The sequence below is a fragment of the Thalassophryne amazonica genome, chromosome 4, assembly GCF_902500255.1.
Source record: "Thalassophryne amazonica chromosome 4, fThaAma1.1, whole genome shotgun sequence".
NCBI lineage: Eukaryota > Metazoa > Chordata > Actinopteri > Batrachoidiformes > Batrachoididae > Thalassophryne > Thalassophryne amazonica.
Genome location: NC_047106.1, coordinates 57,495,724 through 57,517,677, shown reverse-complemented (window position 1 = coordinate 57,517,677; position 21,954 = coordinate 57,495,724). Strand labels below are relative to the sequence as shown.

Below are 21,954 nucleotides of genomic sequence, written 5' to 3'. Positions count from 1 at the left end.
TACATATGGATATAGGTATATATGGCACAGCCCAAGCAGAGGGTCACCCCCAAGAGCCTGGTCTGCTTGAGGTTTCTTCCTTATAGGGAGTTTTTCATCACCACAGTTGCCTAGTACTTGCTCTGGGGGTTGGTAAGGTTAGTCCTTACTGGCATAAAGTGCCTTGATTCGACTTTCTTGTGATCTGGTACTATATAAATATAATTATAAGTGAATAGTATATTGATGTGTATGTCTGTGTGTCGACATGTAGTAGTGAATTTGTATTTATGTAAATATGACTGATTAGAATTGTTGGACTTGTACTAGCAGGGGTGGGCGCTAATAAGCTTTGCTTCAGCCCACACCCTTTCGGACTCAATAGTTTTGTCTGTGTTTGTTTGTGGAATTGTTCATTTTTTTCTATTTGAATATTTTGTGTGCCGAATAAAAAACTTTGTCACTTAACTCTGTAAAAGAACGGCTCCAATGTCACACCCGGTTTGCACTGAGGAAAGTCCAGGGGGACTGAAATGTTTGCACTTTTCTTTTCTTTTCTTTTCTTTCCTGCACCCTTCTGGGTAAGGCTCCTTTAAGTAAAAAAAAACATGATCTGAAAAAAACTCTGAGTTTGTCATTCTGTGTGCAAGTCCCTCCTGCAAACAGTTTATGCTCTGCTGGACTACTGCACCAGAACCAAACAGGACTTGTGTAAAGAGCGCAACTCATTTTTTGTTAAACTCTACTGTACTTTTTTTGAGTTTGCGACACCACTTTTGAGTGGTAACAAGATGTCCAGTTTTTCAGAGATTCGGAGCCTTACAGAAGAACATGCACAACTGCACTCCTTCACGGAACAGGAGACTGAAGCCATCCTTTTCCCCAGCACCAGTTTACTCACAATGCCTGAAGACTCTGAGGTTGATCTTGGTAAATGGCTGAAGTCTTTATACCAAAAAAGAACAAGACACCAACTCCATGGCTCAACCTTGAGTGAATATGAACGCGCTAAACGGATACCCCGAGGCCTACGTATTCAGAAGATGCCTACAATTGGCCATGGTGATGAAGAGTTCTGTCGAAAGTGGTGTGAAATCTTGAATAAGGCATCCCTTGACCTGACAGTGCTGGTGATTGAGTTTACACAAAAGAGCTGACAAAAGTTAGATTGATTCTGTGGAACAAAAACTCAAAACCAAGACCAGCGAGGCTGACTTTACTAAAATCCAAGATGATTTGAACACCATGATTGAAAAATACCAACAAGAACTACAGAAAATTAAGATTGGGAAATTCAAGAGGGACACCTTAGATTACAAGGAGGGACGAGTCTACCCATGGCTATTAAGACCAGCGCCTATAAAGACCTTCAGATCTACAAGACATCTCCATCGTGACTCCCATTCTTCAATCTCCAGCACTTTTCCCTCAGAGTCTGAAGATTTTTTTAGACAAGGCACCAATTCAAAAAGGCCAAACAGCCAGATCCAGACACAGAAGAAGAGGAGGAGGGGTCGCAGAGGCCAGAAGTGGACTCAGGAACCGCAACAAGCAAACGCCAACCTAGTCTTCAACCTGTCAGATCAGCGACTGTCTGAAGATGAGCTTACCATCCTTAACAAGGGACTGTCATTTGTACCTACACCTAAATTCATCTTCCAAGTAAAGGTAGATCTCTTTAAATTTTTTCGTTCCATCAAGTTGAAATATTTTTTTCACAAGGGGAGAGCTAACTTGCCTTTGACTGTTGAGTGCTTCTAATGAAGAATGTGCATATGTACTATTTAAACGCAAGAGCACTTTTTGTCCAGCAATGAACTCTGCAAGCATTGAAACCTTCTGTAATCTGGTTGAGAAAAATGTAGAACTTTTTCAGTCACCTACACACCACTTTAAATCCAATTGTTCTGTGGGTGAACGCATTGCTTTGTCCAGCCTGTCTAAAAACGTCATTCTGAAACCAGCTGACAAAGGTAGTGGTGTAGTTATGATGGACAGTAAAATGTATGATGAAATCAAAAGACAGTTGTCTGACTGTAACTTTTATCGGAAGTTGCCATGTGATCCCACACGACTTTTTAAAAGGGATATTGACCAATTTTTAAAACAGGCACTGTCATTTGGTTATGTGAGTCAGAGTACAAATATCTTATTACTGATTTTCCCACCAAACCTGTGATCTATGGTTTATCTAAGGTACACAAGGCTTTTGAAGGTTTTCCTAAATGCTGGCCCATTATTGCAAGTATTGGCTCTTTGACTGAACCTCTGTCCAACTTTGTAAATTACCATATACAACCATTAGTTGAAAAGCTTCCCTCATACCTGAAAGATACTGGTGATTTCATTATCCAACTTACTGAGGTTGCATGCCCTAATGTTGAGATTGTTCTGGCCACAATGGATGTGGTCAGTCTTTATACAAACATTCCACACTCATCTGGCTTACTTGCCCTCAGGTGGTTTCTTAACACCAGACCAGTAGATATCCCCCGACTGATTTGCTGGTTGACATGTCTGAAATTGTTCTAACAAAGAATTATTTCCTTTATGGGATGGAATTCTTTCTTCAGACTCATGGGACAGCGATGGGTGCAACGTTTGCACCTGATTATGCAAACTTATGTATGGGTTGGTTTGAACATCAATACGTATATAACAATAATCCCTTTTCATCTTCCATTGTATTCTGGAAAAGATTTATTGATGATGTTTTTCTAATTTGGAAAGGCCCTCTTCTGGACCTTCAAAATTTTGTAAAATACTTGAACAGCTGTGTTGAATCAATTGAATTCAATATTGAGTACGATCATCAAGTGAACTTTCTAGATACTAAGGTAATGTTTAATGGGGTGGACATTTACACCAGCCTTTTCACAAAACCCACTGACAGAAATAGGCTGCTACACTATTCAAGTCATCATCCTACCCCCCTCAAACAAGGACTGCCTTATAGCCAGTTCCTTAGAGTATAGTGTATCTGTAAAAGGGATGAGGACTTTCAGGTGGAGGCCCACAAGCTCTTCCAAAAATTCATTGAAAGAGGATACCCTAGAAAGACTCTGGATGAGGCGTTTGCACGAGTCAATGAGCTAAATAGAAATGACCTTCTGTACAATACCAACACATAAAAACAGAAAACCTTTTGTGTGTTTAATACCACCTATTCACCACTTGGCCACACTATTTGTGATGTGGTTAAAAAACATTGGCATATTTTGTCTGCTGATGACATTGGGAAAGACATTTTCCATACACTGCCACTTTTCTCCTTTTCCCGGGCAAAAAATATCCGGGATTGTCTTGTTCATGCAGACACTTATAGAGGGGCCAGCCGCATGGAACGTTTGGACAATGCCACTGGTTTTTTCCATGTCGCAATTGTGCTGCCTGCTCCAACACTAAAAAAAGTTAATGTGTTTTTTAGCTTTGTTACAAAAAAGGAATATAGGATCAGAAAATCTATTACATGTAGATCAACTAATGTTGTTTACCTTCTGGTGTGCACTAAATGTGGTATTCAATATGTTGGTAAAACCACCAGACAGTTAGTTACGATGCAGGATTAATGAACACAAGAGCGCCATCCGCAGAGAAGATCCCAAATCTGCAGTGGCTAGGCATTTTGCTGATGGCAGTCATTCAATTACAGACTTGGACTTTTGTGGCATTGACTTGATTACTCCAAGCAGACGAGGTGCCAGCAATGACAAATGTTTACTTCAATGTGAATGTAGATATATTTACTACTTGAAAACTCTGTATCCAAATGGAATGAATGAAGCGTTGGATATGTCCTGTTTTTTGTAATCTATTGTGCTTTGTAATGTTTGGAAATAGCAGTTTTTTTGTAACTGGTTTTAGTCTGTGATTGGTATGTGGCTAATTGGCCACTAATTGTTGACACCTGATGAACTCTGTAAAAGAACAGCTCCAATGTCACACCCGGTTTGCACTGAGGAAAGTCCAGGGGGACTGAAATGTTTGCTCTTTTCTTTTCTTTCCTGCACCCTTCTGGGTAAGGCTCCTTTAAATAAAAAGAACATGATCTGATAAAAACTGTCATTCTGCGTGCGAGTCCCTCCTGCAAACAGTTTATGCTCTGCTTGACTACCGCACCAGAACCAAACAGGACTTGTGTAAAGAGCACAACTCATTTTTTGTTAAACTCTACATAAAACAAACACAATAACATCTATAAACCCAGAAAATATATTCACGAGAGTTTTATGTTGCGATGTTAATGCTGTTCTCCGTGTGGAACAGTTAAAGTGCGGCCTGATCAGAGCGTCTCAATGCATTTCTCACTGTTACTAACATCTCACAGAGCGGTGAACTCTCCGAAGTTTTGCAGGATTTGAAATCTTAGGGCGAATTGGAAATTGTCAGGCCTTAACTGAAAATGACATTCATCCTCTGACACTGCAGTGTTGATTGATTTGCAAATCCACTATATATATATGTATGTATGTGTGTGTGTGTGTGTATATATATATATATATATGTATATATATATTCAAAAGCCTATTTTGAGTAATGTTTCCCTGGTTGTCATGACACTCAAAACGTGTGACAAAAATTACACGAAAATTACATGAAAATCATGAAAATCAAATAAATTGTATGTCAATTAAGAATTATTTTGGCCGTTGTCAACAACTTGGTTCCAAGCTTTGACTTGTGTAGCAGAACTTGGTGTGTGGCTTTGAAAAAAACAAGTAGCACTGATTAATTTTTTTTATATTCTGATAGCTGATTTTTTAAAATTACTATTAACAATATAATTTCTTTGTAAATTTATGGAAAGGTTTAATATTTGGGTGATTCTTTAGCTACGGGCACTATTGGCCTTGTAAATGTAATTTCCACCACACCATTACCTTACAATATAAAGCGCCTTGGGGCAACTGTTTGTGATTTGGCGCTATATACATGTGCTCTGATGTCACTGTTTATCTCCATAGAAACTACACAAACAATCTTTCAAACTGTTTAAAGGGACATTACAGTGTTGTGGTGGAAATTATGGCAATAGTGTGGGACAACTACATTTTGTTTAAAAAAAATCACAACAGTTGTATGACATTGAATACCCCAATTATGTTTTGATTATTTTTGTGATATTTTATTCAGAGATATTTTAAAACATTAGAAAAAAACGTTTCTTTACCATTCATTTTTATCATTGAAGATCAAAAGTCTGGGTGTGAGACAAGCACAAAACAGCAATATTTGCATATAATGATGCTGAAAAAAGGTGAAAAAGTCATCATAGACTACTAGAACAAATTTCTTAAAACACTTTCATTGTAAAGATAACTATAAAATACAATATCATACAATATGATCAAAGGACATAAGTCCCCGTAGTCTAAGAATCACCCATTTACGAAAACTATTTATCCCAAAGTGGGATTTCATATACATTGTTCATGTTGTATTTCAATTGTTGGCTAAATACTAGATTCATTACAGCCAAATTGATGTTTTTTTTTTGTCTGTTGGATTCTATTCTGACGACTGAATAGGTTATATCTGATGGTGCTGTAACTGTCTCTCAACAGCCAGAAGTTAGGTTTGTGTGCTGCAAGTTCTAAAAAAACAAAAGATGTCATGAATTAAAAGACTTCCAAAATGGAGCATTTTACCTTTGAATAGATGTATAAAAATGGTTATGGTGAAAGAATGTTGAAATGAACGTCCAAATAAAATCATGTTATCACTCTGTGGAATGATCTCCCTGCATCAATAAAACAGTCAGATTCTTAGAGACTTTCAAGTTCAGACTTAAGATACACTTATTTTCCCTTTTGTATTGGCGAGCATGTTTCTATGCTTTTTACTCTTAATTCATTTATTAGTAAACAGAGTGTGCTGCGGCCTCAACTTTAGTCTGTGTCTTTTAGTGAAGCTTAGGGCTAGTGGCCTGGGACCACCTTACTATTCTGTTTTTCTTGTTGCTTAATGCTGATATATAATACTGTATTTGCTGTCTTTCTGATGCCTGAATCTTTTTTTTTTCTTGTCTTTAAGGTGCGCCTCCATCCAGAGATGGGTGTGCTGTCTGTTTTCTGTTTCTGTACTCTCCTGTCCTGCACACCGGCAACATTTCCTACATTCTCGTTTTGTGAATTGTTCTGTCAATTGTGTTGGTTGCATGGCCCAAGCAGATGGTCGCCCCCTTGAGTCTGGTCTGCTTGAGGTTTCTTCCTCAAATCATCAGAGGGAGTTTTTCGTAACCACTGTCGTCTGTGTGCTTGCTCTGGGGGTTAGTAAGGGTTAGACCTTACTTGTGTGAAGCGCCTTGAGGCAACTTTGTTGTCATTTGGCAGGATATAAATTGGCAGAAAATAAATTGAAATGGAATTGAAATTCTTACTATTACAAAGAAGATGGTGTGTGTGTGTGTGGGGAATGGGGGGTATGTGACCCCCCCACCCATTGACATGAATTTCAAATGTTCTCACTTTACATGTGAAATATTTGAAATGAAAATTATTTTTAAGAAACACACCTTAAATGTGCCACGAAATAATGTCGACATTAAGATCATTAATCGTTACGTTAGTGTAATTAGATCTGATGTAGAACAAATGGAAAAATAATAAAACGGTTGACTGAACTGTAACTACAACTTTAAACAGCAAAAGGAAAATAATCTGTAAATCATGAACAGGCCTCAGTGGTGACAAGAGAAGCAGCCTCCATCCAGGATGTCGGCCTGTAAAGTCCAGAGTCAGAGAGAAAACAACACAACACTTCGAATTAAGTCAACACCGTGAATACAGAAAACATATTTCTTTGAAGAAATTCAAACCAAACAAGCTCTCATCTGTAATCTGTATCAATTCATACTGAAAATGATCGATTCACTTGTGCCCAACAAGACCTGAACAAGCTCATGTTTTCTGTCGATTCAACACAATATTGTGAGCCACATTTTGCATGAGAACATAAAACATTATAAAAATGGATGAAAATGCTGAGATAATTCTTCTTTTTTCAGTGATGGTGACATCATCACGTGATCGCTGTGCAGTGAGCTGCCCTGGAGATTGATGTTTGTTTGTTTGTTTTGTCAATTGGACATTATGACGTTTGAGCCAACGGTCTTTGACCTCAGAACTCAGTCTTTCTGACCCTCAGAGGTTGGCAGCAACATTTCCAGGTGCAGAAAGAAATATTTGATCGTGATTTCAGATTAGATTAGCAGCATGTTGACTGACAGTCAGGAGAAGCTGTGGACTCTCGTGGAGGAGGGCGACCTCATCAAACTCAAGTGGTACTTGAGGAAGAACCCGGGCCTGGATGTGAACTTCCAGCGGGGAAGGAGGCGGAGAACCCCGCTGCATCTGGCCTGTGAGCTGGATCAGGACTCTGTGCTCCGGTTTCTGCTGAACCACGGAGCCGATGCCTCTGTGGGAGACTTCAGAGGAGACACGCACCTTCACTACGTGGCCGAGAAGGTGCAGAGACACGGTGGAGCAGGTAAGAAGGAACAAGAACCACTGACAGGAACCCACACAGGGCTCCCAGAATGGATCACCATTTAGACAGTTTTTAACCGGGATTGTGGCCTTTTCAAATCATAATTTTGATTCTTAACTCGAAAGGCATATATTTATCATTTAAAAGATGGCCATTCAAATCCCACTGAAAACGAGTTTAAACACTAACGGTTACAGATAGATGTTAAATAAACGATGGAGTTCAGACGAGTTTTCAACATATTTTCACCTTTAAACATCTATTCAACGTTAAAATGCTCCGTTTTGAAAATCTGAATTAATGATCATAATTGTTATTGACCATAACATGAAATAATTTTACTTTTATTTCACTATAGATTTTCATCACTCATCTGGTCAACTTGTCCTATTGCAGAATAAAGAACATTAAATCTGTGTTGCCAGGTTGGATTTTCTGCAATTTTGGCCTAATGTTTTTTTCCTTAAAATTTTTTACTTATTCTGACAGTCTTTTTTGGGCATCATTTCCGATATTTACTTGTATATTAGGCTTTTTTTGGAGAGTAAACCTGCTGATTTTTGAATTGTTTTCACAGACTCAGGTGCTTCTTTCCAGCTTTTCAACTGTTTCTCTCTTTTTGTCTTTTCAGTGTTTGAGCGCTTCTTTGTGCCACTCCAGAATCCATGCCCAAAGTCTCAATATCTTCCCAACAGAGCTGGAGTCACACCTCTGGACCTGATGCACAGGAGGAGCATCAACCCCAACAAGGTAACATCATGGATTCAAGACAAGAGGGGTGAGACTTTAACATTTAACCTTATTAAACGTGGCTGCACGACAGTTTTATCACATATTAATGTGCAAACAACATCACAAACAGATTCACTTTGTGAAAAATCAGTCTGCATTAAATTAAAAAGCATGCTAGATTTGTTTATAAATAGGGAACTGACATTTCTGTCGTGAGGGTGGTAATCAATTAAGCAAAGCTTTTATGAGTTAGAATGGCGTGTGAGTCCAGAATGTTTTTAGAACCATATGGTGCGTTTACACATAGGCAAGATGCGTTAGAATGTCATATTTGTGTCATTCTTGGCACATTCCTGACATTCTTAATGTGACTTAACGCATCTGAATAGGTTTCTTAATAGTGCGTGTTGGTGCGTGATTTTCATGGGGCATGTTTTTGGCTCTCAAAAAAATCTTCCATGAATTTCACACACCACCCTCATTTCCCCTCATGTTGTGGAGGTCACAACTGAGCGTGTTGATCCATCTTGATTAGTGGTGATCCTTAGAGAGTGACAGTGTTCTTCTGACGTGCGCACAATTAAACCCTGCTGCACCGCATTCAGTTTAATTGCTGCGGTATGCTGAAGGAGGACAGTGATGCCAAGTCAGCTAAAAGTTTCATTCCAATGCTCCTCAGTGCACTCCTGCAGGTGTTCCACCTGCTACATGTACCTGATGTTTGGGAAAACGAGTGAGACGAGAGCCGCGTGGAGCCACACATCTGGCTCTCTCTGTCTCCTCCTCCTCCTCCTCTCTGCGCCACTCTGTCACTAGGGTTGCCAACTCTCTGAAAAATAAATAAGGGACACCTCACTGCCACGGCCGACCGGCCAACTGACCATTGCCTTCACCCTTCCCAGCGTCTGTGTGAAACGATTTTTAACCATTTGACTGACTTGACGAGCAGAGGTGGTGGCCAAGTGGTTAATATGCTTGGTTTCAGTTCAGAAGATTCCGGGTTCAAATCCCACCCCTGCCACATTTCTCCATGTAATGTGGAGTTGCGTCAGGAAGGGCATCCGGCGTAAAACTTGTGTAAAACTTGTGCCAATTCAACATGCAGATCCACCTTGGATTTGCTGTGGCGACCCCAAGTGCAAACAAGGGAGCAGCCGAAGGGACTTACCTACTGTTGACTTGACCCTGAATTTAGGTAGATGCATACATGCATTTGTTCTGATATGAACACGTGGAAAATAAATTATTATTTAGCAATTTATTTTTAGTGCAAAATAAATTTTCACTCACAATTTCAATATGAGCATTCTTGTTATATGGCTGGGGGGGGCCTGGCTGCCGGTTTGTTTGTCTGTTTGTTTTCCTCCCAGGTGGCGTGCATTTGGGACTGAGTGGCTGTGTTGCTGAGGCTGTCAGGACCTCACCCTGATCACCTGCGACTCGTCAGGACTCACAGCTGAGGTGCATCTGGATGGATTGGAGCATGTTGGCATTTAAGACTGGAGTGCACAGTGTGTATTTGCCAGAGACTCGACCTTGTGACCAGACGGGTGAGATCGTCGTCTTGGGAGCCATCTCATCAGCAGCGGACGCTGAGAATGTCCAGGTTTGATGCACAGTCTGTGAAAGAGGAGGGGGTGAGGTCTCACGCTCGCCAGCACACTTCCTGAGGTACGTTGGATTTTGTGACTAACAGTTATACAGTCAGTAAATGTGGTGTCCCTCACACCTTATTGTATTGAGCTGTATGTTAGTCATGTATCAGCTTCCACTGCGGTGGAGTTTTGTGAACGGGATGTTCCATGCCTGCAGGTTGGGAAGCTGATCAGTAATCAAGCCAGGAAGTGTTTGCTGTTTGTACACCTTTAAGTGTTCTGTGTGTAGAGTGTGGACTCACATAATGGTTCCTTCTTTCACAGACTCGGTTGTTGCGGCCACCTGGGGGGTGTCGGCGGGGTCCTTGGGTCCGAAACAGCTTCTGGCTCCGGACCGTTAGCGCTGCTGGGAGCGCACCACGCCAGACCGCACCTTTTTGTATTATCACTGTTATGTATTAAATTCAGTTAGCCTTTGTACCGTGCTCTGCTTATTTCATACTGGGTCCTTCAAACGCTGGTCGGTTCTCCGAGCTGCGTCCGACTCATAACAATTCTGTCTTCTTTAAAAATAAATCTCTGTAGTGTTATTGCTTAACTTAAATTGTATAAGTAAGTCCCTTCGGCTGCTCCCTTGTTTGCACTCGGGGTCACCACAGCAAATCCAAGGTGGATCTGCATGTTGATTTGGCACAGGTTTTACGCCAGATGCCCTTCGTGACGCAACTCCACATTACATAGAGAAATGTGGCAGGGGTGGGATTTGAACCCAGAACCTTCTGAACTAAAACCAAGTGCATTAACCACTTGGCCACCACCCCTGCTCTTAACTTAAATTGTATAAATTAAAAAAAAAAAAAAAATTAACAAAAAAAAAACAATAGAAAATTTGCTTCATCCAAAACAATGTAACAGTGCAAAACAGTGTAACAGTGCATATTTACACATTTAGTATAATAAAAAGTGCAAAAAATGAAGTCTGAAAAGTAAACAATACTGTTTTCGCGCACCTTTTCCACCCAGCCATTTTCCTTTTCTCATTCGCCCCTGTATTTTTGCATTCTTTTTTGTTTTTTTTAGGAGGAGTAGTAACGACGTTATAGACATTGCTGTCCGTAGACATATCTGCAGTGCCAGTGTCGGTGTCTGTATCAATATCAGCCATGCTGCTTTGTTATTGTCGTCCAGCGACCGTCGTCGGCTCATGACGTCGGTATCTTCTTGCGAGCAGATGTCCCTCGACCAATGAGATAAGAGTGATTCTGTATTGTCAACTCGTGTCTGTCAGCTCATTGGTGAAAAGCAGGAGAGAGGCTGGGATCAAATTTACCGTAAGTTTCCATATAAAGCGCCAGTGAATTCCATTGACATTTTACAGACTTTTTGATTCTCACAGAAATACGGGACAAACTGCATCCCGTTTCAGGTCAATACGGAACGTACACTTTTATTTCCAAATAAGGGACGATTCCGTTTTTCAAGGGACGGTTGGCAACCCTATCTGTCACAGAGCCCAACTAAGCATGCAGTCACAACGTTCTTCTGCTGTGGAGCAAACTAGAGCGATCTGAATTGTTCAGCAGCTGATGGATGAATATGGGTGTGTGTGTGTGTGTGTGGAGACAATTCACCTCATTCACAACGTGACACGTATACTTCATGGCATTTGTAACTTGTCGTTATGTGTAAACGCACCATTAGACCTCAAGTTTTAGAAGAACTCAGCCCTTTTAATTCTGTAATTTTTCATGATAATTTACTGTCTTGATGTATTTCTAAATTGTTTAGGTTCTTGTTATCATGTACATTATTATATTTTATTTTTACTTCTATTTTGTCATTTGAGTTTTTTTCATCATATAAAGATGACTTACCGCCCCCTGCTGGAATAGCGTGCATCTAGAAAGTACCAACATGAAACTTAAGTGACTCATGGTACATGAGACGTCTCTAAACTGACTAAACCAATTGAGTTACACGTTCCACTGTGAAAACATCACAAATTACACTGACATGGAAAAGAATCACTGCAAATGATGATGTTCAAAGAGGACGAAATCATCCAAAACACGAAGCTGAATGGTCCTCACCTACATCAATCACAATCCAAAACTTCAACGGGGAAAAGCAGCAGTTTTTACAGAGTTAGTGAGAGAAACTTTGCGAACTCACTCACTCCATTATGTCCACACTCATACTGCAGTGAACAAAGTTCTAAAGGTGTGAAACCAGTGAACCACTTACGAGACAGTCAAAATGTAAAAAACTAATAACATTCTGATCCAGTGAAATTTTTCCACAATTCTGATTGGTTAATCATGTGAGATTTCAGACCGTATAATATTGGAGTAACGGTGGCAACATTTTTGACCATTTCACATTTGGATGTATTACTCCGCGCCCTGACCAGTGTTCTGACGAGATGTCATTCCTATTACTCCGCGCAACTGTGCATGCGTGTGCATGTGCAATATTGTTGGAATCTGGAACTGTCAATTTATGCGACAAGCCACACAATTCGACAGAACACCGGCTACGCACGCTGCTAAACAGATGTCATACTGGTGCTGTTAGCTGAGAGTAGGTGTGGGCGATATGGCTTAAAATTCATATCACGGTATAAATTGAATCTCTTCACGGTAACGGTATATATCGCGATATAAACCTAATTCTAAAAATCACAATGTGTTTCTGAATGGGTCCCTTAGCAAAGGTAAATTGATCTAAATAAATAAATAAAAACAACAAAAAAACAAAAACAGATATCATGTAATTTTAAAAACATTTATTGTGCAGATCTCAAAACTACAGGTACAATTTGCCGGAAGGTACATCGAAGATGCGAGCCTAGATTTGATGTTTTGGTGAAATAATTAAATAACATTCATTTGCAGTTGGTTCAGAGGCTGCAGTTTCATCTCTTGAACACTAGATGGCACTCCCGCTCTGAATAACGTGTCACCAGTAAAACTCCTTTTTACCGGTGACACCTTAGTGACTGTATAACCAGCATGAGTGTCCCCAAATCATCAGACACAACAGGGTTATTCCCTAAATATAAATATGGTAAAAACAGACAGTTTCTTGAAGATACAGCAAAGCAACTTATATTGTTCTTTATTTTCAGAGGAAATGTCCTGAATCTGCACGTCACAAGGAAGAGAGTCGGGAGGCGAAGAAGCGTCGTTATGATGAGCAGTGTGACGCTATGTTCCACAGCGGCGCTTCATCGCTGACCACAAAGCTGAGCTACAGTGACGTCCCCTGGCCAGCTCCAAATGGCACCGTCCATCAAATGGTGTCCATCATGTTTCACGGTGTTGAACGCAGCAACGAAGCAAAGTTTTGCAAAGCGCTCAGGAGGCAACAAGTCATGTGGCATCCTGATAAATTACCCCAGCGATGTGGAGCTCGACTGGAGGATAAGGGCAGACAGAGGATCCTGGACACAGTTACAGCTCTGTCACAGGAACTCAACAGACTGGCTCAGAATCTGAGGACGTAACACCAGCACTGTAAGTAACAGCAGATACTGCAAAACTGTTTAACTTTAAAGTAAACCTGAAGTAAAACTATATACTTTTTCTGTTATTTTGTCATTTCAGGTCCAACATTCTTTATTTTTGCAGGAAGCATTTGCATCATTTGCAAGGGTCAGAGGCAACACGAGGAGTTCCTGGAACATCTGGCACATGAAGCAGCAGACATGGCTGGACCCAGTCTACAATCCCACAAGACGTGTAGGGAAAAAGTGCTCCCCCCACCCCACCTCTCAAAATAATGGTTATAGGACATAGTTGTACAGTCAGACATTTCTGTAAATAGTGGTGTTTAGAAGACTGGACATAAAATAAATTATTTTTGTAAATTTATCTTATTGTTGATGTCTTCAGTCTTTTTGCATGTTTACTATATGACACCCCCCCCCCCACACACACACAGAAACACACAAGTTTTTAATGATACTGTTGAAAGGGTTTTTACCCAAGGCCAAAATATGGCCATCTGGTATTGTGAAGATTGCGTCCGTCCAACTGTGCTCAGTATAAGTCCAGTCCTATTACTGCCAGGGTCTTCAAATTCACAGGGAACATTCTTAGGACACAGACCTTGGACAAGTTTCAAGATGGCTAACCTTGACCTATTTAAAGAGGTCAAAAGGTCACATTTGTTTTCCTATTTTTATGGTCATACAGCCAAGGGTATTTTAGCATTGTGTTATATTTAAAGAATACATTGCAATGATGCTGTGATGGATTTGATTACTACAAGTCATTGATAAATGAAACCCAATGGTGGGTTGAATCCTGAAAATTGATGCTCAACGTTTTCATGAAAAGCTAACAATTTCATAAAATTTGTCTAAGTGCAAGCTTTCTTTTTCAACCCTTGAGCAGTCCTTGGACCTTCTTGCTGTCAGGTGATGGTGCTGACCAATAATTTTATAGGTTAATAGCAGAACCTTAAAATCCAACATCAGAGACAAGAAGCCAGTGAAGAGATGCCAAAATGAGTGTAATGTGGTAAAACCTTCTGCTTCCTGTCAAGATTCTGGCAGCAGCATTTTGAGCCAATTGGAGAGCCCTAATGCTGGACTGCAGTAAACCAGAAAATAGAACATTGCAGTAGTCCAATCCAGAAGTGATAAATGCATGAATCAGGGTCTCAGCATCAGCTATAGGCAGGATGGGACAAATCTTCACTATGTTTTAGCTCTAATGTGTAGGTCAAAAAGACAACATGGGATCAAAAGTCATTCCAAGGTTCCTCACTTTGTTTGCATTTTTTATAAATTTGAAAAAAAAAAGGGGGGGGGGATTGTGTGTGGAATTCTGAGGAAAAAAAAGAATTTCATCCATTTTGGTATAAAGCTGTAACATAACACAATGACGAAAAAGATAAGTGCTGTGAATACTTTCCCGATGCACCATATGTAAGAAATAAATTAACTCCCTCTTCCCATTTTTAACTAAAAAAATAAAAAAAAAATTTTCTTTCAGCTCTTTCAAGTAAACCGTACCATATGCATCATACTGTAAATCAGTTGGTCTGAACTGTCCTGTGCAACAATTGTACAGAGAACTAGGTGTCCAGCACAGTTTATGGTCACACTTTGTGTTGATGCCTTGCAGAAGTCAAAACTTACAACTATCAATCGCACAAAATACCTGCCAAAACTCTCTCACAGGACCCGCCTCTTCCTGTCTATCTCATGGGTGGCAAAAAGCTATCTACACCACACACACACACACACTCACCTTCAACCGCTTAGTCCAATTAAGGGTTGCGGGGGGCTGGAGCCTGTCACAGCAGTCATAGAGCATGAGGCAGGGTACACCCTGGACAGGGCTCCAGTGTGTCACAGGGCCACACAGACAAACAAACACATTCACACCCGCACGCACCTACGGACAATTTAAAGTTTCCATTCCACCTAACCTGCATGTCTTTGGATGTGGGAGGAAGCCCGACCACCCGGAGAGAACCCACACAAACACGGGGAGAACATGCAAACTCCACACAGAAAGGCCACAGGTGGAAATCGAACCCATGACCTTCTCGCTGTGCAACCCAGTCTCACGGCAAGTCGTGATTCAGCAGCACGAAATATACATTAATCTGTTGGTTCGTGATATTGTGACGAAAAGTGCCTCATTTTTGTCACGGCAGCACAAATTCATTCTCATTCAATCAGTGATGGCTGCATGAAATTAAAAGTGAATCGGGGGGGTCGGGTGGTTATGGTTAGGGTGGGGGGAAGGCGTAAGATTAGGTTAAGGTTAGGGTTGGGGGGTAGGAGTAGGGTTAGTAATAGTGAGTTAAAAAAAAGCCCAGGCACGAAAATTTAACTCATTTCGTCACAGGAGCATGAAAAGAAAAAAAAAGAAAAACCATGAGACTGGGCTGCGCTGTGAGGCAACAGTGCTAACCACTAATCCACCCTGCTGCCCGCTATGTACACCACTGACGTGTAAATTAAGATGTAGTACACTCCTATTTGCATCACCCTCATCTACACAAATTTAATGTATATTAAATGCAGTATGGCTTCCTCTGCTCTTTCTGGGTCAAATTTGAAAAGCCTTCTGATAAAGTTAGCTTTCACAGCTAAATAGTTGATCCAAACTTACAATATTTTGAAGTTTCTTACTGCATAAAGTGCTCGCACCATCCCAAAATGCAATATGGCTGCCTCATGGTGCATATTGCGTGATATGGATGAGTAATATACACCAGGTGGTGCAAATTACACCTCCATATCAAGCAATATGCACCACATGGTATATATTGTACATCCATATCTCGCAATGTTCACAACCCATGGTATATATAGCCAGTGCACCCACAGGCTGCCAGTCAGCCTCATGCAGCATTCAAAATACTTGGAAGGTCGGAGATTCTGATTTTACACTTGGAGGGAAAATACTTTGAACTCTGTTGTTCAGAAACCCGTGAGGAAATTGAATAATCCAAGGTGTCAGATGCGGACGTCAGACAATGGCAGCCGTGTTTGTGATAAATGAGACAACGATGTTACTTTTGTTGAAAATGCTTCTCTAAAATGAATTTTCAACAGGACACTACTCTCTCTCTCTCTCTCTATATATATATATAGATACACACACACACATATTCTGTATACAATTAGGTAAGTTTCAAGCACCACACATCAACAAAAGCATTGCTGACAATTTAATTTAGCCCAAAAGATAGCATTAGCCTGTCTCTACTGGGATAGGCTCCGTAGATTCAAGATTTATTTATTGTCGTTTCACCTGCAGACATTATAAAGAGACATAGACAGTAATAACCATAGACATTATAATGTCTGTTTCACCTTGTGAAAGGTACAAAGTGGAACGAAATTTTGTTGATGAATAAAGTTAAAATAGCAAATATAATAAGGAACAGATATACTATGTGTGTGCAAAATGCAGGGTGGAAAGATAAATATATAAAATAACAAGTAGGTGTTGGTCCATATTTGTCTCCAAAGTAATCTCATGAATGCACATTTTGTGGAAGTAGCGTTTTTTATTTTTTGGTCAGGTTTTCCCAAGCTTCCAAAGGTTCTGAACACAGCATGAATCCAAGGTGTAAAGAGGCCGGACCATACGCTCACGAGCACCACTAGCTTAGCTTACGGCAAGCTAAGTGGATGCTCTCATTTTGGCCATGAACAACTAACCAGTTTCTGGGTATTCTGTGGTCATACGCATCCACGGCCGACGTGCTTGACGAATTCCTGCGCAAAAAGTAGTTCCCAGGCCTGTGATAACAGTGCGTTTTCATGGGTAACAAAAACATCAGGAGTATATTTGGCACAAGAACTTGTGTATCTCGTGTTTTTACGCCTAAATGATCTTAACTCAGTCCTCACACTCAGCCAGCAGCATCTTCTCATGTCGACAAATTCAGCGCTGAGTCAGAGGAAAGTAGCCCAACGAGTTATCCCACAATGCCAAAATAGCAGAGATACTGCTCCAACAAGAGCAGCACGCTGAGCACTTCTGATTGGCTCACATACAGCTGTATGTAAAAGTTTGGGCACCCCTTATCATTTCCATGATTTCCCTTCATAAATCATTGGTTCTTTGGATCAGCAATTTCAAATCAAATCAAATTTATTAATTCATATAGCTCCAATTCACGACGAAATCATCTCAAGGCGCTTCACACAACATAAAACAACAAAAAAAATGAATTAAAATTAAAACAATAAAAAGACGAGCATAAAAGAACACAAGAATAAAAACACATAACACTAATGATAAAACAGGGAAAACAAATGAGTCTTTAAACGTGACTTAAAAGTCTCCACAGTATCCGACTGGCGAATGTGTGCCGGGAGATCGTTCCACAGAGCTGGGGCACGGTAGGAGAAAGCTCTGTGACCAGCAGACTTTTTATTCACCCTGGGAACACATAGACGTCCTGCACCCTGAGAACGCAGGGCCCGAGCTGGTACATAGGGGCTTACCAGGTCAGCCAGATAGGGAGGTGGAAGTCCATGAACAATTTTATAAACTACAACCCCTGGCAATAATTATGGAATCACCGGCCTCGGAGGATGTTCATTCAGTTGTTTAATTTTGTAGAAAAAAAGCAGATCACAGACATGACACAAAACTAAAGTCATTTCAAATGGCAACTTTCTGACTTTAAGAAACACTATAAGAAATCAGGAAAAAAAATTGTGGCAGTCAGTAACGGTTACTTTTTTAGACCAAGCAGAGGGAAAAAAATATGGACTCACTCAATTCTGAGGAATAAATTATGGAATCACCCTGTAAATTTTCATCCCCAAACCTAACACCTGCATCAAATCAGATCTGCTCGTTAGTCTGCATCTAAAAAGGAGTGATCACACCTTGGAGAGCTGTTGCACCAAGTGGACTGACATGAATCATGGCTCCTACACAAGAGATGTCAATTGAAACAAAGGAGAGGATTATCAAACTCTTAAAAGAGGGTAAATCATCGCGCAATGTTGCAAAAGATGTTGGTTGTTCACAGTCAGCTGTGTCTAAACTCTGGACCAAATACAAACAACATGAAAAGGTTGTTAAAGGCAAACATACTGGTAGACCAAGGAAGACATCAAAGCGTCAAGACAGAAAACTTAAAGCAATATGTCTCAAAAATCGAAAATGCACAACAAAACAAATGAGGAACGAATGGGAGGAAACTGGAGTCAACGTCTGTGACCGAACTGTAAGAAACCGCCTAAAGGAAATGGGATTTACATACAGAAAAGCTAAACGAAAGCCATCATTAACACCTAAACAGAAAAAAACAAGGTTACAATGGGCTAAGGAAAAGCAATCGTGGACTGTGGATGACTGGATGAAAGTCATATTCAGCGATGAATCTCGAATCTGCATTGGGCAAGGTGATGATGCTGGAACTTTTGTTTGGTGCCGTTCCAGTGAGATTTATAAAGATGACTGCCTGAAGAGAACATGTAAATTTCCACAGTCATTGATGATATGGGGCTGCATGTCAGGTAAAGGCACTGGGGAGATGGCTGTCATTACATAATAAATGCACAAGTTTACGTTGATATTTTGGACCCTTTTCTTATCCCATCAATTGAAAGGATGTTTGGGGATGATGAAATCATTTTTCAAGATGATAATGCGTCTTGCCATAGAGCAAAAACTGTGAAAACATTCCTTGCAAAAAGTCACATAGGGTCAATGTCATGGCCTGCAAATAGTCCGGATCTTAATCCAATTGAAAATCTTTGGTGGAAGTTGAAGAAAATGGTCCATGACAAGGCTCCAACCTGCAAAGCTGATCTGGCAACAGCAATCAGAGAAAGTTGGAGCCAGATTGATGAAGAGTACTGTTTGTCACTCAAGTCCATGCCTCAGAGACTGCAAGCTGTTATAAAAGCCAGAGGTGGTGCAACAAAATACTAGTGATGTGTTGGAGTGTTCTTTTGTTTTTCATGATTCCATAATTTTTTCCTCAGAATTGAGTGAGTCCATATTTTTTCCCCCTCTGCTTGGTCTAAAAAAGTAACCATTACTGACTGCCACAATTTTTTTTCCTGATTTCTTATGTTTCTTAAAGCCAGAAAGTTGCCATTTGAAATGACTTTAGTTTTGTGTCATGTCTGTGATCTGCTTTTTTTCTACAAAATTAAACCACTGAATGAACATCCTCCGAGGCCGGTGATTCCATAATTTTTGCCAGGGGTTGTAATAACAGTACTTTAAAATCCGATCTTGCAGCAACTGGAAGCCAGTGTAGGGATGCCAAAACGGGCATAATGTGGTCAAACTTTCTGATTTGTGTCAAAAGTCTGGCAGCAGCGTTTTGAACCAGTTGAAGACCCCTAATCCTGGACTGCGGTAAGCCAGAAAATAGAGCATTACAATAGTCCAATCTAGAAGAGACAAATGCATGAATCAAAGTCTCAGCATCAGCCATAGACAGGATGGGACGAATCTTCGCTATATTTCGTAAATGGAAGAAAGTAGACCTCGTAATGTCTCTAATGTGGAGGTCAAAGGACAACGTAGGATCAAAAATTACTCCAAGGTTCCTCACTTTATCCGTATGATGTATAACACACGAACCTAAGCTAAGTGCTAGCTGATCAAATTGATGCCGATACCTCGTAAGAACCATAACTTCAGTCTTATCAGAATTTAAAAGTAGGAAATTACTAGGCATCCAACTTCTTACTGATACAAGGCAATCTTCCAAAGATTTTGTGTTTTCAATTTCAATTAAATATATCATATAGCAGACAAACAGTGATATTTGAGAATTGAAATTAAGTTTATAGGATTTACAGAAAATGTGCAATAATTCTTTAAACAAAATTAGGCAGGTGCATAAATTTGGGCACCCCAACAGAAAAAAAAAAAAAAAACATCAATATTTAGTAAATCCTTTTTCAGAAATAACAGCCTCTAAATGCTTCCTATAGCTTCCAATGACAGTCTGGATTCTGGTTGAAGGTATTTTGGACCACTCTTCTTTACAAAACATCTCAGGTTTGTTGGTTTCTGAGCATGGACAGCCTGCTTAAAATCACACCACAGATTTTCAATAATATTCAGGTCTGGGGACTGAGATGGCCATTCAATAACGTTGTACTTGTTCCTCTGCATGAATGCCTTAGTAGATTTTGAGCAGTGTTTAGGGCCGTTGTCTTGTTGAAAGATCCAGCCCCGGCGCAACTTCAACTTCGTCACTGATTCATGAACGATGTTCTCAAGAATCTGTTGATGTTGACTGGAATCCATGTGACCCTCAACTTTAACAAGATTCCCAGTACCTGCACTGGCCGCACAGCCACACAGCATGATACAACCACCACCAAATTTTACTGTAGGTAGCAAGTGTTTTTTTTTAAATGCTGTGTTCTTTTTCAGCCATGCATACCGCCCCTTATGTCCAAATCACTGAACTTTATTTTCATCAGTCCACAGCACCTTATTCCAAAATGAAGGTGGCTTGTCAAAATGTGCTTTAGCAAACCTCAAGCGACTCTGTTCGTGGTGTGTATGCAGAAAAGGCTTCCTCTGCATTACTCTCTCATCCAGCATCTCCTTGTGTAAAGTGTGCTGTATAGTCGAACGATGCAGAGACACTATCTGCAGCAAGATCATGTTGTAGGTCTTTGGAGCAGGTCTGTGGGTTGACTATGACTGTCCTCACTATCCTTTGCTTCAGCGTATCTGAGACTTTTCTTGGCCTGCCACTTCGGGCCTTAATTAGTACTGTGCCTGTGGTCTTCTATTTCCTCACTATGTTCCTCACTGTGGAAACTGACAGCTGAAATCTCTGAGATAGCTTTTTATATCCTTCCCCTAAACCATGATGTTGAACAATCTTTATTTTCAGGTCATTTGAGAGTTGTTTAGAGGCCCACGCGGTAAGATCCTTTACACAATGTTAGTTTTAAATGCAGTGCCGCCTGAGGGATCGAAGGTCACGGGCATTCGATGTTGGTTTTTGGCCTTGCCGCTTATGTGTAGAAGGTTCTCCAGATTCTCTGAATCTTATTATGGACTGTAGATGATGGAATCCCTAAATTCCTTGCAACTGAATGTTGAGAAACAATTGTTCTTAAACTGTTGAACTATTTTTTCATACAGTTGTTCACAAAATGGTGATCCTTGCCCCATCTTTGCTTGTGAATGGCTGAGCCTTTTGGGGTGCTCCTTTTATACTCAATCATGACACGCACAGTTAGTGTCCTCAGTTCCCAAATGCTTGTTGTTGTTAGAAGGAAAGGTGATGTAACACAGTGGTAAACATACCACTGTCCCAGCTTTTTTGAAATGTGTTGCAGGCATCCATTTCAAAATAAGCAAATATTTGTACAAAAACAATAACATTTAGTCAGTCTGAACATTAAATATCTTGACTTTGTGGTGTATTCAATTGAATATAGGTTGAAGAGGATTTGCAAATCACTGTATTCTGTTTTTATTTATATTTCTCACAATGTCCCAACTTCATTGGAATTGGGGTTGTAGATTTAACATGACATATTCCAAATTTTCAGTATTTTTCATCTGCAGCAACAAAATAATTGCAATTAAGCATTTCTGTTTGGAGACCATAGGATTATTTTAGCATGAACTTTGAAAGGTCCTTGTATTTTTTTTAATGTCTTTAAAATGGCAGATGAATA

General features: G+C 40.2%; 1 protein-coding gene across 1 annotated transcript; it reads left to right on the top strand.

Annotated features, from left to right (window-relative positions):
- Positions 1-7,193: 7,193 nt before the first annotated feature.
- Positions 7,194-13,540, top strand: LOC117508926 (NF-kappa-B inhibitor-like protein 1). The gene is made up of 3 exons (XM_034168762.1): positions 7,194-7,467; positions 8,045-8,217; positions 12,922-13,540. The coding sequence occupies exons 1-3, from the start codon at positions 7,194-7,196 to the stop codon at positions 13,297-13,299; spliced, it is 825 nt and encodes a 274-aa protein (XP_034024653.1). The 3' UTR covers positions 13,300-13,540.
- The last annotated feature ends 8,414 nt before the right edge of the window (positions 13,541-21,954 follow it).

Bases quoted from the DNA above. Each gene is read 5' to 3' on its own strand.
- LOC117508926 (XM_034168762.1), top strand. From the start codon at position 7,194: ATGTTGACTGACAGTCAGGAGAAGCTGTGGACTCTCGTGGAGGAGGGC. The intron at 7,468-8,044 runs GTAAGAAGGAAC...TTGTTTTCACAG, and splicing joins GCAGAGACACGGTGGAGCAG to ACTCAGGTGCTTCTTTCCAG. The intron at 8,218-12,921 runs GTAACATCATGG...CTTTATTTTCAG, and splicing joins GGAGCATCAACCCCAACAAG to AGGAAATGTCCTGAATCTGC.